The 16473-nt window shown below is 39.1% G+C and overlaps 1 protein-coding gene across 1 annotated transcript in view; it reads left to right on the forward strand.

The window, feature by feature from the left end:
- Nucleotides 1–16473, forward strand: part of BICC1 (BicC family RNA binding protein 1) — a 227303-nt gene that overhangs the window by 171849 nt on the left and 38981 nt on the right. The window contains exons 4-6 of the mRNA XM_084633781.1: nucleotides 8579–8658; nucleotides 11801–11959; nucleotides 15241–15294. Coding sequence (XP_084489907.1) covers nucleotides 8579–8658; nucleotides 11801–11959; nucleotides 15241–15294 — 293 coding nt within the window. The remainder of the gene's footprint in view (nucleotides 1–8578; nucleotides 8659–11800; nucleotides 11960–15240; nucleotides 15295–16473) is intronic.

Consider the following 16473-nt stretch of genomic DNA (forward strand, 5'->3'; position numbering starts at 1 on the left):
ATTTTACATAAGAGCGTGTTTTGGTTGTAGTGCTTGGGAAATCTCAACTCCGTTTACAAAGGCTGGTGTATGTCCTCTCTGCATTGAGAGAGGGGCAGACTGGGTGATCAGGCTTCTGACGAGGGCAAGACGGTACAGCTCTCGGGTAGAAGACTGGGGAGCGGGGGAGAATTGGCTGGTGCCTTTCTCTGTGAGATTCATGAGTGATTCTGGGAGGATTCAGGCAATCTAGCTGGTTGTGGTGCTCCACATACTGTTGCGCTGAGTGATAAGTGCCTGGAGGGGTTTGCTGCTTGTCACTAGCAAAGCATTGTGAGAGACTGCCCAGGCTGGAGAGTTAAGGGGACACAGCAGTACCCCAGTTCCAGGTTGTACCGTGGGGATCCTGTCACAATCGTATGTTCCTGTAGGGCACCAATCCATTTCTCAGGACACACCAGCATCATTGGTATAGCCCTGATCCAACTTCGCATAAGTGCTTTGATGGATCAGGATCTGTTGAATCTACAGATATCCAGTGAAGGCTTTATTATGCCTGTGCACGTTGTATACCATTACAAATATACTAATTCCATCTGTTGTACACTTACACCTGACAGAAAAATTACTCTGTGTGTCTATAATTCATAGCTTTGTCCAATGAATTAAGATTTTTTTCTAAGGTTAAGATTGTTTTTTGATATACATTTAAATCTGGGCTTTATAGCCATTGGATGAATAAAGGAATCACAATTAGTGAATTATTGTATGAAAATCAGTTTATATTCAGCAGTCTGTATCTGACATAATTTCTACAACAAATGGGAATCCCTTGTCATCTATAATTGATGGACAATCTTATATTTGTAGTGCCAAAAAGTAACAACTCCTTTGGAACAAGGATTTAAAGGAATTGGCTCCTAGTTGATGGCAGCAGTTGCCAAAGCATTTAGAAAGGCAGAGCAACTGAATTTGTAATTAATGCTTTGTACAAAGTGTGTAGTAAACCATGTATTCATTGGTAACAATTTGAAGGCTACAGGGGGAGGTGTGTGTGAGAGAGAGAGTGTGAAGTAATCATTTAACATATCTGTTATCATATGCTATTTTTTTGTTCAGGAAAAAATGCTTCTTTTTCACTCCCATTCAGTGATAGAGCAGTTCTGAAAGCAGTCCCAATGGGCAAATGGTCCAGTTTTGGGAGTTTTCTATAAAATGTGCACAGCCACATAGAAGGATGAAATTGGGGGTGAAATCCTGACTCCACTGAAGTCTAGTGGAATATTTTTCCACTTGCTAGACTGACAATTACAGTAACATATTCAAAAAAGTTACTTTTCTGTTGGAGATATAATTTTAATCCGTATTTTTAAAACAGCCCCTGTAGCTAGCATATTTAATGTGATTGGATTTGTAGTTTGGTTGTGTTTTTTACATGGTTGGTATGGTAATGATATTGTAGCAAACCTCTGTTGTGCATTTTAATTTTTGGATATGAGTTTTATTATATTATGGTGAAAGGGGCAAAGATATGGTACTCTTAGACATGTTACTGTTATATTTGAGAGTGTCTCAAACCACTACAGCAGCACAGCTGCAGCTCTTTAGTGCAGACACTACTGATGATGGGAGGTGTTCTCCCATTGACGTAGTTATTCCATGTCTCTGAGGGGCAGTAGCTAGGCTGATGGAAGAATACTTCCATCAACCTAGCGCTGTCTACACTGTGGATTAGGTTGTCAAAGCTATGTGTCTCAGGAATGTGGATTGCATGCTGTGAAGTGACTGTGCAAGAACAGTATATTCTTATTCAGCAGCTTCACTTCTTCTACTTGTTCATATCTGTTGGCTTTATTTAGTAAAAATAAGCTTTTTGTTAGCAATGCAGAGCAAAAAATAGCAGTAGACATGTGAACTGGATTCTGTTCTGCCTTGTACGTAATCAAGAGCATTCTTTCCCAGGTTTCAATAACTCGCTTTCAGTAGCTTTGTACAGGTGTAACTAATGAGATTACACAGGTGTCACTGAGAGAATAATTGGAAGACACTGGAATTGCAGACTTATGATGAGGGAAGAATTTCATCAACAATAGTAGTGATGAAGAATGAGAAGCAAAGAATCCAGCTTGATTTTAGTTCACAATTTGAGTTTGGGACTAGCATGGAGAGAGACAGTTTTTTAAATTAATTTTTAAACTGAGCACATTAGATCTGGAAATCATTGATGCCCCTACAGCTCCCATTGGCTGGGAACTGCAGCCAGCGGGAGCGACCCCTGTGAATGGGGCAGAGCCCAGAGCCACCTGGCCGTGCCTCTGCGTAGGAGCCGGAGAGAGGGGACATGCCACTGCTTCCAGGAGCTGCTCGAAGTAAGCACTGCCCAGAGCCTGCACCCCTGATCACCTCCTGCACTCCAACCCCCTGCCCTGATCCCTCTCCCGCCCTCCAAACCCCTCAGTCCCAGCCCGGAATCCCCTCCTCATCACCCCCAAACACCTCATCCCCAGCCCCACCCCAGAGCCTGCTGTTCCAGCCGGAGCCCTGATCGCCCTCCTACCCTCCGAACCCCTCTATCCCATCCCAGAGCACCTCCTGCACCCCCAGTCAGAGCCCTCACCTCCCCCCAACCTCTGCCCCAGCCCGGAGTGCCCTCCAGCACCTCAACTCCTCATTTCTGGCCCCACTCCAGAGCCTTCACCCCGTCCTGCACCCCAGTCCCAATTTCATGAGCATTCATGGCCCGCCATACAATTTCCATACACATATGTGGCCCTCAGGCCAAAAAGTTTGCCTACCCCTGAGCTAGGTTGACAGAAGAATTCTTCCATCAGTCTGTCTATGTGAGGACTTAGGTCTGCTTAACTATGCAACTCAGGAGTGTGGATTTTTCATGGCACTGAGCAACAGAGATATGCTGACCTAATTTTCTAGTGTAGAATAGGCCTTAATCAGAAGAATTTTTCCAGTTCTTCAGGACTCTCTTAAAAGAAAAATAATTCAGTAGTGGGTAAACTTGTGAGCTGAATTCCATTAACACCACAGAATCCATGCTGTCAGGACTTGTTTGCAGTGCTGTTGTAGCCATGTTGGTCCCTGGATACGAGACACAAAGTGGGCGAGGTAATATCTTTTATTGGACCAACTTCTGTTGGTGGATGAGACAGGCTTTTGAGGTTCACAGAGCTCTTCAGGTCTGAAAAAGGTAACTAGAGTGTCTCACCTAAATATTAGGTGTGACAGATGTTGGAAGAAACCACTTAAAATGAAAAGGAGTACTTGTGGCACCTTAGAGACTAACCAATTTATTTGAGCATGAGCTTTCGTGAGCTACAGCTCACTTCATCGGATCCGAGTACAGCACACTCTGTGATAGGCATGGATCGTCATAGCAGTGGAGATATGTCTGCAGGATTTGCATCTGTTTTGGCAGAGTCTGGTGCCATTTTGCATTGGTGAGTCTTAGTCTGTAAGGACCTTGCTTCTGACGATAAGTTTGGTGAGGTTGTGGGGAGGGAGCAATGAAGGCCACAAGAGGGGGTTTGTGAAAGATTTCTTTCAGGATGTGGTTGTTACGGGTGAGAATGAAATGGATAGTTGAAGGTAAATATGTGAGTGTTGTCCATTATCTTGTAGGTATTTGAGGCATGCAGTGATGCTGTTATGTTGAGGGAAATTGGTGTATTGGAACATGACCTCCATGGTAGCAAGGATAATGTTCTGAGGGAGAACGTTAATATTGTTGAGTTTCTGGAGGAAGTTGGTTGAGTCCCGGAGGAAACTGACCCTTTGTTTGGTCAGTGGTTTGAGGATTGTTTCTATGAGTCCTGATATTCCTTCATGAAGAATGCCATGGTCGGATATGGTGTGTTTGCCTGGGTTCTCTTGTTTGTATATCTTAGGAAGTATGTAGAAGGTATGTGGGGTGAGTACGTGGGAAATGAGAGTTTCTCTTGGAGTTGTTTGGGGAACGATTTCGTGATATCCTTAAATTCTTGTGTGAATTGTTGTGGGGGGGCGGGCACGTCTTCTTTGAGTTCTTTATAGTGGGTGTTGTCAGCGAGTTGTTGGTTGGCTTTGTTGATGTAGTCGTCATGGTTGAGAACTGTGATGGCACCCCATTCGTCTGCTGGTTTGATCAGTATCTAGTGGTTGGATTTCAGGGATTGTATAGCTGTCCTCTCAGTGGTGGAGAGATTGTGGTGGATGTGCTGTTTAAGGATTTCACTGGCGATTGTTTTCAGGAGGTAACTGATGTCATAATCAAGTGTGTGGTTTTGTCCACTGGGAAGTGGCCAGTCAGATGATTCTTTTTTCTTATGACTCTTGGTGGGGATGTGGTAGATGTGGGTGATGGACTCTATTACCCCTCCTTTGTCCTATGACTGTAGAGGTATTATTTGCCCACTTCATTTTTAAGTGGTTTCTTTCTACGTGTTAACCCCTTATGTTTAACAATCTTTCACACCTTGTATTTAGCTGTGAGACTCTAGTTACCTTTTCCACACTTGAGATCTGTGAAGCTCAAAAGCTTATATCTTCCACCAACAGAATTGGTTCAATTAAAGACATTACCTCATCCACCTTGTTGTTAGGACTGTCTGATATATATATTTTCAAAATATCCAAGTTTTCCCTCACCTGCTCTTCAGCAATGACAATTCAAACTTCATTTCTATTGTTGAAGACACTTTTTAAAAAAGTTAAATTTGCCATTGGAGTCATTAGTTTCATTCTCCCTCCTCCTTCACTAACGGGCTTATTTCCTCTTTAATTCTTGTTTCCTCAAAGGCGTTGCAAAAGCGATTCTTATTTGCCTTTACTCCTTTTCCTACCATTAACTAACTCACCGTTGTGTACTTGTTTGTTGCACTCTGCCTGCCTCCCCTCATTCCCCCAAAAGCAATAATTCGTTCAGTATTTTTGTTTGGTGTCACCACTGTTTCAATGTGTGTCAACTTCGTAACTAGACTTCGCACTACTCAATATTTTTGCCAACAATCTGGAAGAAATCACTGTTGATTAAAATTTACAGATGACGCAGGCTGGCAGAGCAGTAAAAATGATGGTGATAGGGCAGTCAGAGAGAGTGATCCGGATTGCTTGGTAAGCTGGGTCTCTTCAAACATCAGTTTTACTACAGTAATATGCAAAGTTATACATCTAGGGACAAGGAATGCACACCGAATCTACAGAATGGGAAACTGTACCCTAGAAAGCAGTGACTCAAACTGATTTTGGGGTCATAGTGGATAAACAACTGAACATGAATTCCAAATGCAGTGCTGTTGCAAATAGGGCTGATAAGATCCTTGGGTGTGTATACAGGAGAATAGTAAGGTGATTTTACCTCTATTTACAGCATTGGTGATGGTGCTGGAATACTACATCCAGTTCTCATGTCCACATTTTAAAAAGGATGTTGAACATTTAGGGAGGGTACAGAAAAGAGCCATAAATACTATTCAGGGGCTGGATTCCTCACAGTGAGAGACTTAGAGCTCAATCTGTTTATTTTATCAAAAAGATTGGCAGGAAATTTGATTACTAAGTACGTTCATGGGAAGAAAATACCAGGTATTGCAGCGCTTTAATCAAACAAAGAAAGGAATAATAAGAACCAGTGACTGAAAGCTGAAGACTGACAAATTCAAATTAGAAAATAGGCACACATTTTTAATAGTGAGATTCACCATTAGATTAGACAAACTACCAAGGGAATTTATAGATTCTCCATTTCTTGTTGTCTTCAAATCAAGACTTGGATGTCTTTGTGGAAGATATCCAGTAATCAGTAGAAATTACTGGGCTCAATACAGGAGTAACTCGGTGAAATTTAATCACCTGTGATATACAGGGGGCTAGACTAGGTGAAGATCTAATGATCTTCTCTGTTCTGAGTTTAAACTCTCAGAATCTATGAATGAATTACCTGAGCAGTTCCTGGATAATTCAGCTTGCCACTTTTTTCAGTATTCAATGATTCAATGTTACAGGGCAGATATTGGTTTTCACTGAACTTCTTAGTTTCAGTACCTATACAACTGTCTCAGGAATGATAGTTACAAGAATTAGAATTACAGCAGTCAGGTGCAAGACATTCCCATAAAGTGCCCTTCCCTGATGGAAAGAAAGAGAGGGCTGAGTCTGAAAGGGTGAATTCTATAGACTAGCAACATATGCTCATTCTTAATCTTATATTGTCATTGTGGGAAAATCTTGTAAAGGAGATTAAGACTGTAATCTTGACAGATTTTATAGACTGTGAAAATGGTATTGAGTTTCAAAATCTCTAATGGTGGCTTAGTTGAGTTTTCTTGTTTTTTGGAAGAAAATTAAGTACATTCTGTAACATACTTTGTTTTTATTCTTTTTAGGGTACAAAAATAAAGGCTGAAAGTATAATAAACTTGAGAAATTTGTGAGTCTGAGAACACCAACAAAATCTAAAAAGCCAAAGGAAATGAAAAATGGAGATCCCCCCTCCCCCAATCTATCCTCACCTAATTTTTCGACGTTAGTACTGTGTCTGCCTGTCTCTGTTTACTGTCAGTTGAACAGTACTAGCTCATCTGGGTTTCACAAGGTTTCAGGAGATACCAAGATGGTGGCCTCAAGTACCTTCTGTCATTGATCAGAAGTGTGTTGAAATATATTGTTAAAAATTATTTATCCACTTTTCAGTAACATACAAGTATCCTTTTATGTCATCTCTAAGCGGATACTTGTAGCATTCATAATGTGCTGGGATCTCTGCTTCTAAGAATCATTGCTTGTAGCAGCTTTTTCAGACATTTTGAGCTAAAATATATTTGAACCACTTGGGTTATGCCAAACATAAAACAAGAGAAAAAAATAAAGAAAATGCCCTTTAAAAAATTGATGAGGTGCTCAGTACCACCGTTGTGGAAAGTCTGGAACAGCAGGATTTCTGAGCTTCTGTAAATGCCACGAGTGCACACCACATTCTTGTGACTGTTTTCCATTATAAAACAAAACTATGCCTGTTTAAGTCTGATTAGAACTCAAAATGTTGCATTTTTGTGATTTCTGTGCAATTTGGCAGCAAATTATCTATGCCTCCAGAGTTCCTTTCTCCTCAGTTGAACTTTTTCAAAACTTGTTGAGATAAAACCTGCTCTCTCTTGTTTTGGAACATAACAGTATCCAAGCATTGCAAATTGTCTCTTTTGAGTTGTAAACCTTTTGTACTCAGTTGAAAATAAAGGATGTTATGATTGACTGTTTTAAATATCTGGAGATAGAAGAAACGTAGGTTTATTCTGTTGATATATCTGTTTCTCCCCTCCCACTGAAAATTTGAATGCCCATACATATTACAAAATGTTGGATGGCTTTTGTTAAAATGCAGTACCAGGTGTAATCACATTAGTATGCATTGTGCAGCAGTGGATTTAGAAGTTCCTTGAGCAAGTGCAAATTCCACTATGGGGGGAAGGGCCACACTACACTGTGAATAGGCATACAGTCTCATTTTTAGGAGAAAAGAGACAAGACTGGATCCAAACTACAAAATCCAGATCTAACACCTGAAAATTCAGGGTGGTTTGGTTTGGGCCCATTTCTGTTTGGGAATATTGGATTATGGTAGTTCACATTTCCAGACACCAGATGGTGCTGCTCTTCTACTTAAGGTGTCCTTTTCAGTTAATGGACACTGGGGTTAGTTCCAAGTCCTGTTTAACTTCCTTGAGCCAGATTCTCCAATGACCATTTTGACTGATTAAGAGTTTCAGAATTTAACCCCCTGGTTTTGTTTAATTGTCATTGTACTTTGCTTGATAACTCTTTGGGGATACATCATCATCTCATATTTCATTGATGATTAAAAACTCTTATGGTCAATACCTAAGTTTTTACATCCAGTACTTTAGGTCTGATTAAGCAAAAACTTCAGTAAGGTGATACTCAGTATTGAATGCCTCCTAAATGTGTAAAATATATTTTGTTCATGCATGAATTGTTACTAATGGTCCAAGGGAAGGAGCTTTTTATGTCCATTCCAATGCTTTGCGATTAAGTGTAAAGCTGACAACAACAGTATAGAGATCTCATAACTACGTTAATTGCATAATTAAGAGTTGGTAAGCATCCACAGATTAGGTTCTGTGTAGAAGAAGCATAAACTGGCATATAAAAAAACACTGTGACATCAAATGGCTATGGGTTGCCCATTACTAGCATTCAGCAAGAGAAGTTTTTGGTAGTTTTGTTACATGTCTACACTGCAGTAGATTGCTTTGTAATATCACAGTGGTAATATGTAATTTTGCATTTTTTTAAAACTGAGTTTATTACTATGATATTACGGAGCACAATAAATCACGTGGGAAGAGTGAATGAATTGATTATTAGCATGCTGGAGTAATTTAGCCAATGCCAAAAGAGTTTGGTACTCTAGTACACCTCTAAAGTTTAACATATCTAAAGTAGCTGTTTCTTTTTAAAAGGAACAATGAAAAGCTTTTTTTAAAATTTAAAAGTAGGTTATTTGTTTAATGCTTGATCATGAAAGAGTAAGTATTTTGATAGATTTTTCCCCATGTCCCTTGTTTGTTGATCTTTTTTTCTCTTTATTTAGATCCCCATATTAAAGTCTCTGGAAAAAAAGAAAATGTTAAAGAAGCTAAGGAGAAGATCATGTCTGTCTTGGACACAAAAGTAAGAAGAAAATTAGTTTAAAAATTGAGTCCTGGGCCGAAATCCTGTGTGCAGGCCCCTATGTCCATGCCATAGTGACGCTGAATTCTGCAGCAACTTAGAGTTAATTTAAAAGCAGATGCTTTTATTAAAATTTTACATTAAAATGAATAATATGATTAGTAAAGTGTCCCTTGGGTGGGGGGGGTGTGTGTGTGTTGATACTGAATTCAATACACTTCTGTTTGAAACTGTTTTTCAGTTTTGTGCAGACTTAAGAAGACGACACTGTTTCTGATTCCGTTCCATTCACGTTTGGGGGGAGATTTTCCTTATCATATTGGCTAAAAACTTGAACTGAGTTTTCTCTTTTAAAAAAATACAGTCAAACTCCACTGCAAGTAGTAGATTGTGTGGCCAATTTTGTAGTACAGAATTGTGGAAAGCATAGTGTGTTTTCCTAATTTTATGATATTTCAGAAATGTTGAGTGTCAGAAATTTGACTACAATGAGGCTTACTAAATAAGTGGCTGGGGGAGTCTCTTATGTTCACAGATCAAGTGTTTGACAAAATTATAAATTGACAAGTCATTCTCTCTGCACTCAGATGTTCTGGTGATCTAAGCATTCTATATGTAAATGCTTAGGTGTAGGACAAACACTAATATAACAGAAAAACAAACTGAGAACTAAAAGGTTATTTCGAAAGTGGAATTGATATTAAAAATGCAAGGTAATGCTCAAAAGAAAAAGCTAAACTAATCTCACTGAGTCCAAAAAGAAGAGTCAGTTTATTATTCAGGTTCAAAATGCACAGATTCAGCAAGACAGTTTTGACATCTTTGTCTAAATCCCCTCTTTCTCCCTTATCCTCAGTGCTGCTGCTAGCGTTTCAAACCTAGTAGTGGGACATAGGCTGTTGAGTTAAGCCTTGACCTCAAACTGATCGAGAACTTTTCATTTCGTAGGGTAATTTTTAATTTTATGGAGATAATCTTATCCGCAAATCTTTTCAAAGACTTTTCTGTACTGAAACATGCGGTAGGGCTTAACATTTCATGATGGTCCAGGAGATAGATAGGTATTTGGGGACTTTTAGGCCCAGGTCTGTGACCACAAGTATACTGGAGAGAATTGCGTATCCTGTTTAAAATTACAAGTCCAGTGGAGATCATTATCTTACCTCTGTCAATTTTAAAGCGAGTCCAAATAGGTTTATGAAAGCTAAATATAAAGGCTGGATGCTCATTGTAGAGTTGAAAATTTCCTTATATTGTACCTATTAGAATTGGCACTCATTTTGAGTCATGGTGACTTTTAAGTGGGTCACCTTCTTCTTAAGTCTCAACACCAATGGCATGAAGCAAATATGAAGACGTACTTGGGAGAAGTGAGGGTTCAAAGCATGAGGTGATCTCACTATTTGAACACTTTCCTACCTTTTTATGTTTGTCTGTCGTAACTCTCAAATGACTTGCCTCAGAAACTCCATTTTTAGTATAGTTTGATGGTCTCATCAAACCTTTGATTAGTTTTGGGTGAGGCCTTGTGTTGAAATTATTTCAATTATTAAAAGTGGTTTCCATGAGATATGGGCTCGAGTGTTGAATTGTGTATGGTCATGATGGGAGACAAGCAGGGAACCACATGCCAAGGTCAGGAGAAAGATTCACTTTAGCTGGTCAGAGTGTGGGATAGAAGGCCAGGGTCTGGTGGGAGTATGAGAAAGACATACACACAGTAGCTTGAGAAAGACTGCTGATCTCAAGACCACACCTAAAATCCATTAACTCAGCTTTACATGCTCAAACACATTCATTCTTCCATATAGCAGGGAAGCAGGAGGTGGGGACCCACCTGGGAGACAAGGAGTTCCCCATTTTGCCTGGGGAGGGAGAAGTGTGTGTTTGTGTAAGTTACAATTTCCAACCAGTTGCATCAGAAATAGCTGTTCTGATATTTTGAGCAAAAAAGAAGTTGGGAAATAACTCCCTTTGAGAATTGGCCAATAAGAGTGTACCTAGCTGTTTCACATTGCTAATTTGTTAGCACATACCACCTTTCTGTAGCACAGTATACTGCATGTGAATTTGTAGCAAAGGATTGATTTTAGTTCACTGAACACCTAGTAGACTTTAAACTGCTGTGGAATGAACCTTGTACTCCTCAGATTTCCCCCTACCTCCAGTTTGTCTTCCTCTTTTATGCTCCCCAGGCCAAATGGATAACCCTGATACCCCCCAATATATATGTTTAACAGTGGTCCAGCTGCACAGAAAGGCCAGAAAACAATTCTTGTTTTAAACACTTTTTAAAAACCATGAATTTATTATTGTGTTATATTCTATTTTTAAAATGTTAGTTTTAATAGTCTGAGCCACATAAACTGGAGCTAGATACTGTATGAGGCCAGCTACTTCTTAAATCTCCCCTCCTGCACCACCAGACTTGCACTGTTCTAGTTATGGGCTTCTCCTGTGTGGTGGCAGTCATTTCTGTCTAGATGTCTGGTGACCTAGAGTTCACCAATCTGAGGTCTTCAGAGTAAAACATACTATTTCATTAAGACACTTTGCTTACTCGAGAATGAGACCTGTCTTTGCATTTAGACTTTAAAAAATTATTTGCATCAGACTACTTTATGCCTTATTTTAAATGGCAGAATTATAGATTCAACCAAAAAAGAATCATATAATAAGAATCCTGAAATCTGAAAGCTAGGTTTTAATTTAAGAGAATTAAAACACCATTTTTCTAACTCTTAATCTGGAAGTTTGAAAACTAAAAAGTACACCTTACCTTGAGTAAACTGACACACATCAATACTTCTGTTGATGTTTCTTAGTCTAGTGCAACTCTCATCCACCTTTCTTTAAAAGTGTTTTGCCATTTGTGAAACAGGTATTATAGGAGTCTAATGTATTTGGGTCCACACTGATTTCCTTATCAGGAAGAAAAGAAAATATTCATGGTTTAGCAATTAAATATAAAGTTCCAGTATTAAACAAGTCTTAATTCAGTCGACAATAAGCCATTGTCAAAATATTCTGGTGACCTAACTGTCTATAATATAGTTGTATAAATGTAATTTACTGCAAAATAGTAATGTTTAACTATTCCACACTGAAAAATCCAGTAATAAATAGATGTTTTGGCCTCTAGAGTAATCGAGTCACCCTGAAGATGGATGTTTCACATACAGAACATTCTCATGTGATTGGCAAAGGCGGCAATAACATTAAAAAAGTGATGGAAGAAACAGGATGTCACATCCATTTTCCAGACTCAAATAGAAATAACCAAGCAGAAAAGAGCAACCAAGTAAGTATTTCATATTTTATTTATATTTTTACAGTATATATTTCTAGAGAATTGTTATGGTGGTGCCTGCAGTCAGACAATCTGCTGGAGACGCATCTTCAGACTACCATGGACAGGTGTGAGGGTAGCAGAACAGCAGTGAGAAGCAACTGTGGCTACAGTGAGTCATTCTCTGGGAGAGTAGGTCTACATCAAGGATCACTATTCATGTTTGTGATTAGAATGTGCACCTTAATGTAGGAGATTAGGAGAGAGGCTCCACAAAGCCTGCTTTCTGCAGATAGCATGTTGTTCCATGAAGATAACACACTGGAAAGGGGTTTAGAAGGAGGCCCCTGAAGGGCTGCATTAGACAAAAATGGCTTACGAATCAGCCAACAAAAGACAGAATATGTGATGCTTCATTTGAGAGGGACAATGAGAAGCCAGTAAAATTAGGTGGTATAGAGTTAATCTGTTCAACAATTTAGAAGCCTCAGTCCGTTGTTGAGCCATGATGGGAATGTGCATGCAGAGATTAGGAGCTTGTAATGGGGCATAGATTCTTCCTCATCCTTGGTCACCACAGAAACCACTCAGACTCTCTTCTTTTGTGTCCTCTTTGTATAATTTATTCAGGTCCCCTCCAGCAACTCCTGTACAGTACAATACAACAGATCTAATACTTATGACCTAATTTCCTTCAGCTCTGTTTATCAGTGCCCTGGGAGGAAAAGAGATCTCCCTTTCTTCGGATCTCCTTCAGACTGGGCACAGCCAGCTAGCCCAGTTCTCCCTCCCTGCCCCTTACTTCCCAACACTTTGCTCCTGCCTTTTATCAAGCTAGTCATCTGATGAGCCAATTAGTTCCTTAACTCATCCAGCCTTCCTATTTACTCAGTCAACCATAACCGGAGGGAACTAATTGAGGCCACAGTGATCAGAGTGCTGTTCCATCTGTTAGGCTTCAGCGCTCTGTCACAGACCCACATGAAGAGCATGTGGTATAAATGAAGGGAGTAGACAGGAATTTTCTGCTATAAGAATATGCCAAATAAACTAAAGACCAAAATGTGTAAGATCATGATTAGGCCCGCTGTGACATTTTAGTCAGAATGCTAGCCAATCAGGAAGAGAAGAACAACCTCTTCCACTGCCAAAATGAGAATGTTCAGATGGATTCTGGGTAAGACAAGAGCTGATAGATTATGCAATGAAATGATACAAGCTATGATACGAGAAGCCCTCATCACAGGAAAGCTGAGGGAGTATCTACTGAGATGGCTGGATGGTGTGAGATAAGGGATAAGCTGAACAGAAAGTACAATAGCTAGTCATCACAGTACAAAGACCATGAGAAAGACACAGAAAAGGGTGGTTTGGGGGGATGATGAAGAAGGTCGATGTCAGCTTGGAAGATGCGCGTGACAAGAATGCTTGGAGACTGATCGGATGCTGATTAGAAAGACTGCCGAATCAGCCCCCTGCCATGCCAGCCCCATTTAGGTGAATAAAGAGGAGCTGGCTGGTAAGAACCTGCCCTAATTGGGGAATGAGGGCCAGCTGCCAGCCCAATTAGCTGAGGGCTATATAAGAGGCTGGGAGGAAGGAAGCTGGCATGGTGGGACAGAGGAGAATGAGGGAGTGCAGGCAGGGAGAAAGCCCTTCCCTCCTGGGTTCAGACACAAGGAACCCAGAGATGTAGAGTGAGAAGGTGGTAGGAGCACAAACTTGTAAATAAAAGCACCAGTGGTTTCAGAACCAAGGGTCTCTGAGTGACTTTATCTGGGCCTAGCAGAGGCAGGAGCCAGGAGGGCAGCTGCACTCTGTACAGAGAAGAAGAACAAGAGTCACTGACTCTGAGGGGACAAGGCAAAGTAGTAGATGATCATGATGGTCCCATTCTGGCTTTAAAGACTGAGTATATATGCTTATTAATATAAGCTGCTTATTTCATTTTTAAGGTATTATATAATTATTTTTTGCCTGGCTTGTATACATTGATGGTTATGGAAATTAACTCTTCATATCTAAATCGGATGTGGAAATCAGTGGATTATTCTAGGTGGACTGAAAGAAAATCTGTTTTTGCAAAAGGTTCTCCTTTATGAATAGATAGGGACAATTGTCCCTGTGTTTATCAAATTCTTTCAAATATTCAGAGGACAATCATTCAGTATAAGAACGTGGTAGAGAAGCAGGGCATCTGGATTACTGATGTTTGTTTATTTTTAAAATTTCTAGGTGTTTTTGGCATGTTAAAAGTTATTTAGAAACTAAAGTTTGTAGATGTCAAATAAAAATATCTGATGAAAGCAGTTCAACTTTATAGTGGTTATTAGAGTGAAGGTTGATCATTGAATTATAATACATCAAAAAGAACCTTGCTGTTCTATAATACCAAATTTAAAGATCATTTTTACTTTTCAGTCTGTCATTGTAGCATACTAATAATTTATTCAGGCTTTTTTTAAGTGGCATGTTCAATAAAACTTCCAGTGGCAACTTAGGATGTCATTTAAAAAAATATATATTACATGTTCAATATCAACCTTAAGGACTAATATACAGTTGCAGGATGAGGAGTACTTGTGGCACCTTAGAGACTAACAAATTTATTTGAGCATGAGCTTTCGTGGGCTAAAACCCACTTCATCTGAGGCATACAGTGGAAAATACAGTGTACACACACACAGAGAACATGAAACAATGGGTGTTACCATACACACTATAACGAGAGTGATCAGTTAAGGTGAGCTATTACCAGCGGGGTGGAAGGAAGAACCCTTTTGTAGTGATGATCAAGATGGGCCATTTCCAGCAGTTGACAAGAACATGTGAGGAACAGTAGGCAGGAAAAATAAACATGGGGAAATAGTTTTACTTTGTGTAATGACCCATATACTCCCAGTCTTTATTCAAGCCTAATTTAATGGTGTCCAGTTTGCAAATTAATTCCAATTCAGCAGTCTCTCATTGGAGTCTGTTTTTGAAATTTTTTTTTTGTAATATTGTGACTTTTAGGTCTTTTAAAAGTCTATGGCTATGTTGAATTTTGATTATAGTTTCTTCCATTATTTGTTCGAAGTTTTCAGAATATTGTAAGAGTTTTGTAGCATAAAAATCAGTATACAAAAGTAACCCTTTACTGGAGGGATTCAGTTTTCAACTACTGTTTTAAAAAATGCCTTAGACACCAACAGAAGTACAATACATATCAAAAATAACAAATATTTGGAGAATTTTTCAGATACTTTATATGAAAACTTGATACTATGTTGTCTGTGTTCTGACTTTTTCAGGTGTCTATTGCAGGACAGCCAGCTGGAGTGGAGTCTGCCAGAGTTAGAATACGGGTAACTTTGTATTTCCTGGGTAACTTTGTATTTCCGTAACTCACATCTCAAAGACACTGGAGATAGAAGAAGTTGAGGGATAGGAGTGGGAAATGATGGTTCAGTTCTGAGTATTCTAGGATTGACTGGCTCTGTGTTGTGGTCCCTATGCAGATCATATCATAAAACGCAAAATTGCAAGAAAATGTCAGCAATATTCATGATGAACATTCATTTATTTGTTTAATCTTTTTAATTAGCAGATCTTAAATAATAAAACAAAATAAACATAAAGGGCTCATGAGTTGTATGTACACATGTGTTAAAATATATTAAGAATGTTAGCATTCATGTGGACAAACTACAAAACACTGAAGTGACTCTCGTTTAGTCACCTTATGTTACCTAAACTGATTTAAAGCCTGAATTTAGTGTCAGCTATATAAACCAGATTTGATCTTGCAGTCCTTTTACTAAGAATTATGTAGTAAATTCTCCCTCTGCAGAGGTAATTTAGTTGCCTTTGATTGAATTTTAACTGTTATATGTAGGAGAAAAAGCTAATGTGATGGACTGTAGCAAAATAAATCCATCCCCACCAATTGCATTCTCTACTCATTTCCCCCATCATAATACTCAATCTCTTTTGATTTTATATGTATCTCACACAACTGTATTTTGAACCATATGGCACATTATGGACGTTTTAATGTTCTATACTTATACATACATTAAGGCTGTATGTTTGATGGCTATGATGGTTGTGACAGAAACCATGACTTATAGGACTTTTCCATAAAAAGTCATTGTTTTTCTAACCCCAGCCATCCCACTATGGAGCAAGATCCCTGCATGAATTTTCACAAATGTAGCTCAATATATGTATGTAACTATAGAAGAGTGTGGGAATGCCATGGGTTTTTTTTTGTTTTTGTTTTTTACTTTCTTTCTTTGCAAAAAAACCTGTGGCATTTTTGCAATTTTTCTAACCAAGTATGACATTCACACTTTTTCCCCAACAAGGTAATGAATTTTTTCTCTTTGTTTCTGATAGCAAATAACTTGCCTTGGATGATGTCACCAAACTTAAGTTTCTGTAAAGAAAGCTCAGGGGGATTGTAGATATTCTAAATGTTATCACAGCAGAGTGACAGAAAATTCTGAATTTTTATTAAAGTTGTGGTAGGCTGAGTAAATGTG

Source organism: Lepidochelys olivacea (genome assembly GCF_965140295.1).
Source record: "Lepidochelys olivacea isolate rLepOli2 genome assembly, chromosome: 7".
Lineage (NCBI taxonomy): Eukaryota > Metazoa > Chordata > Testudines > Cheloniidae > Lepidochelys > Lepidochelys olivacea.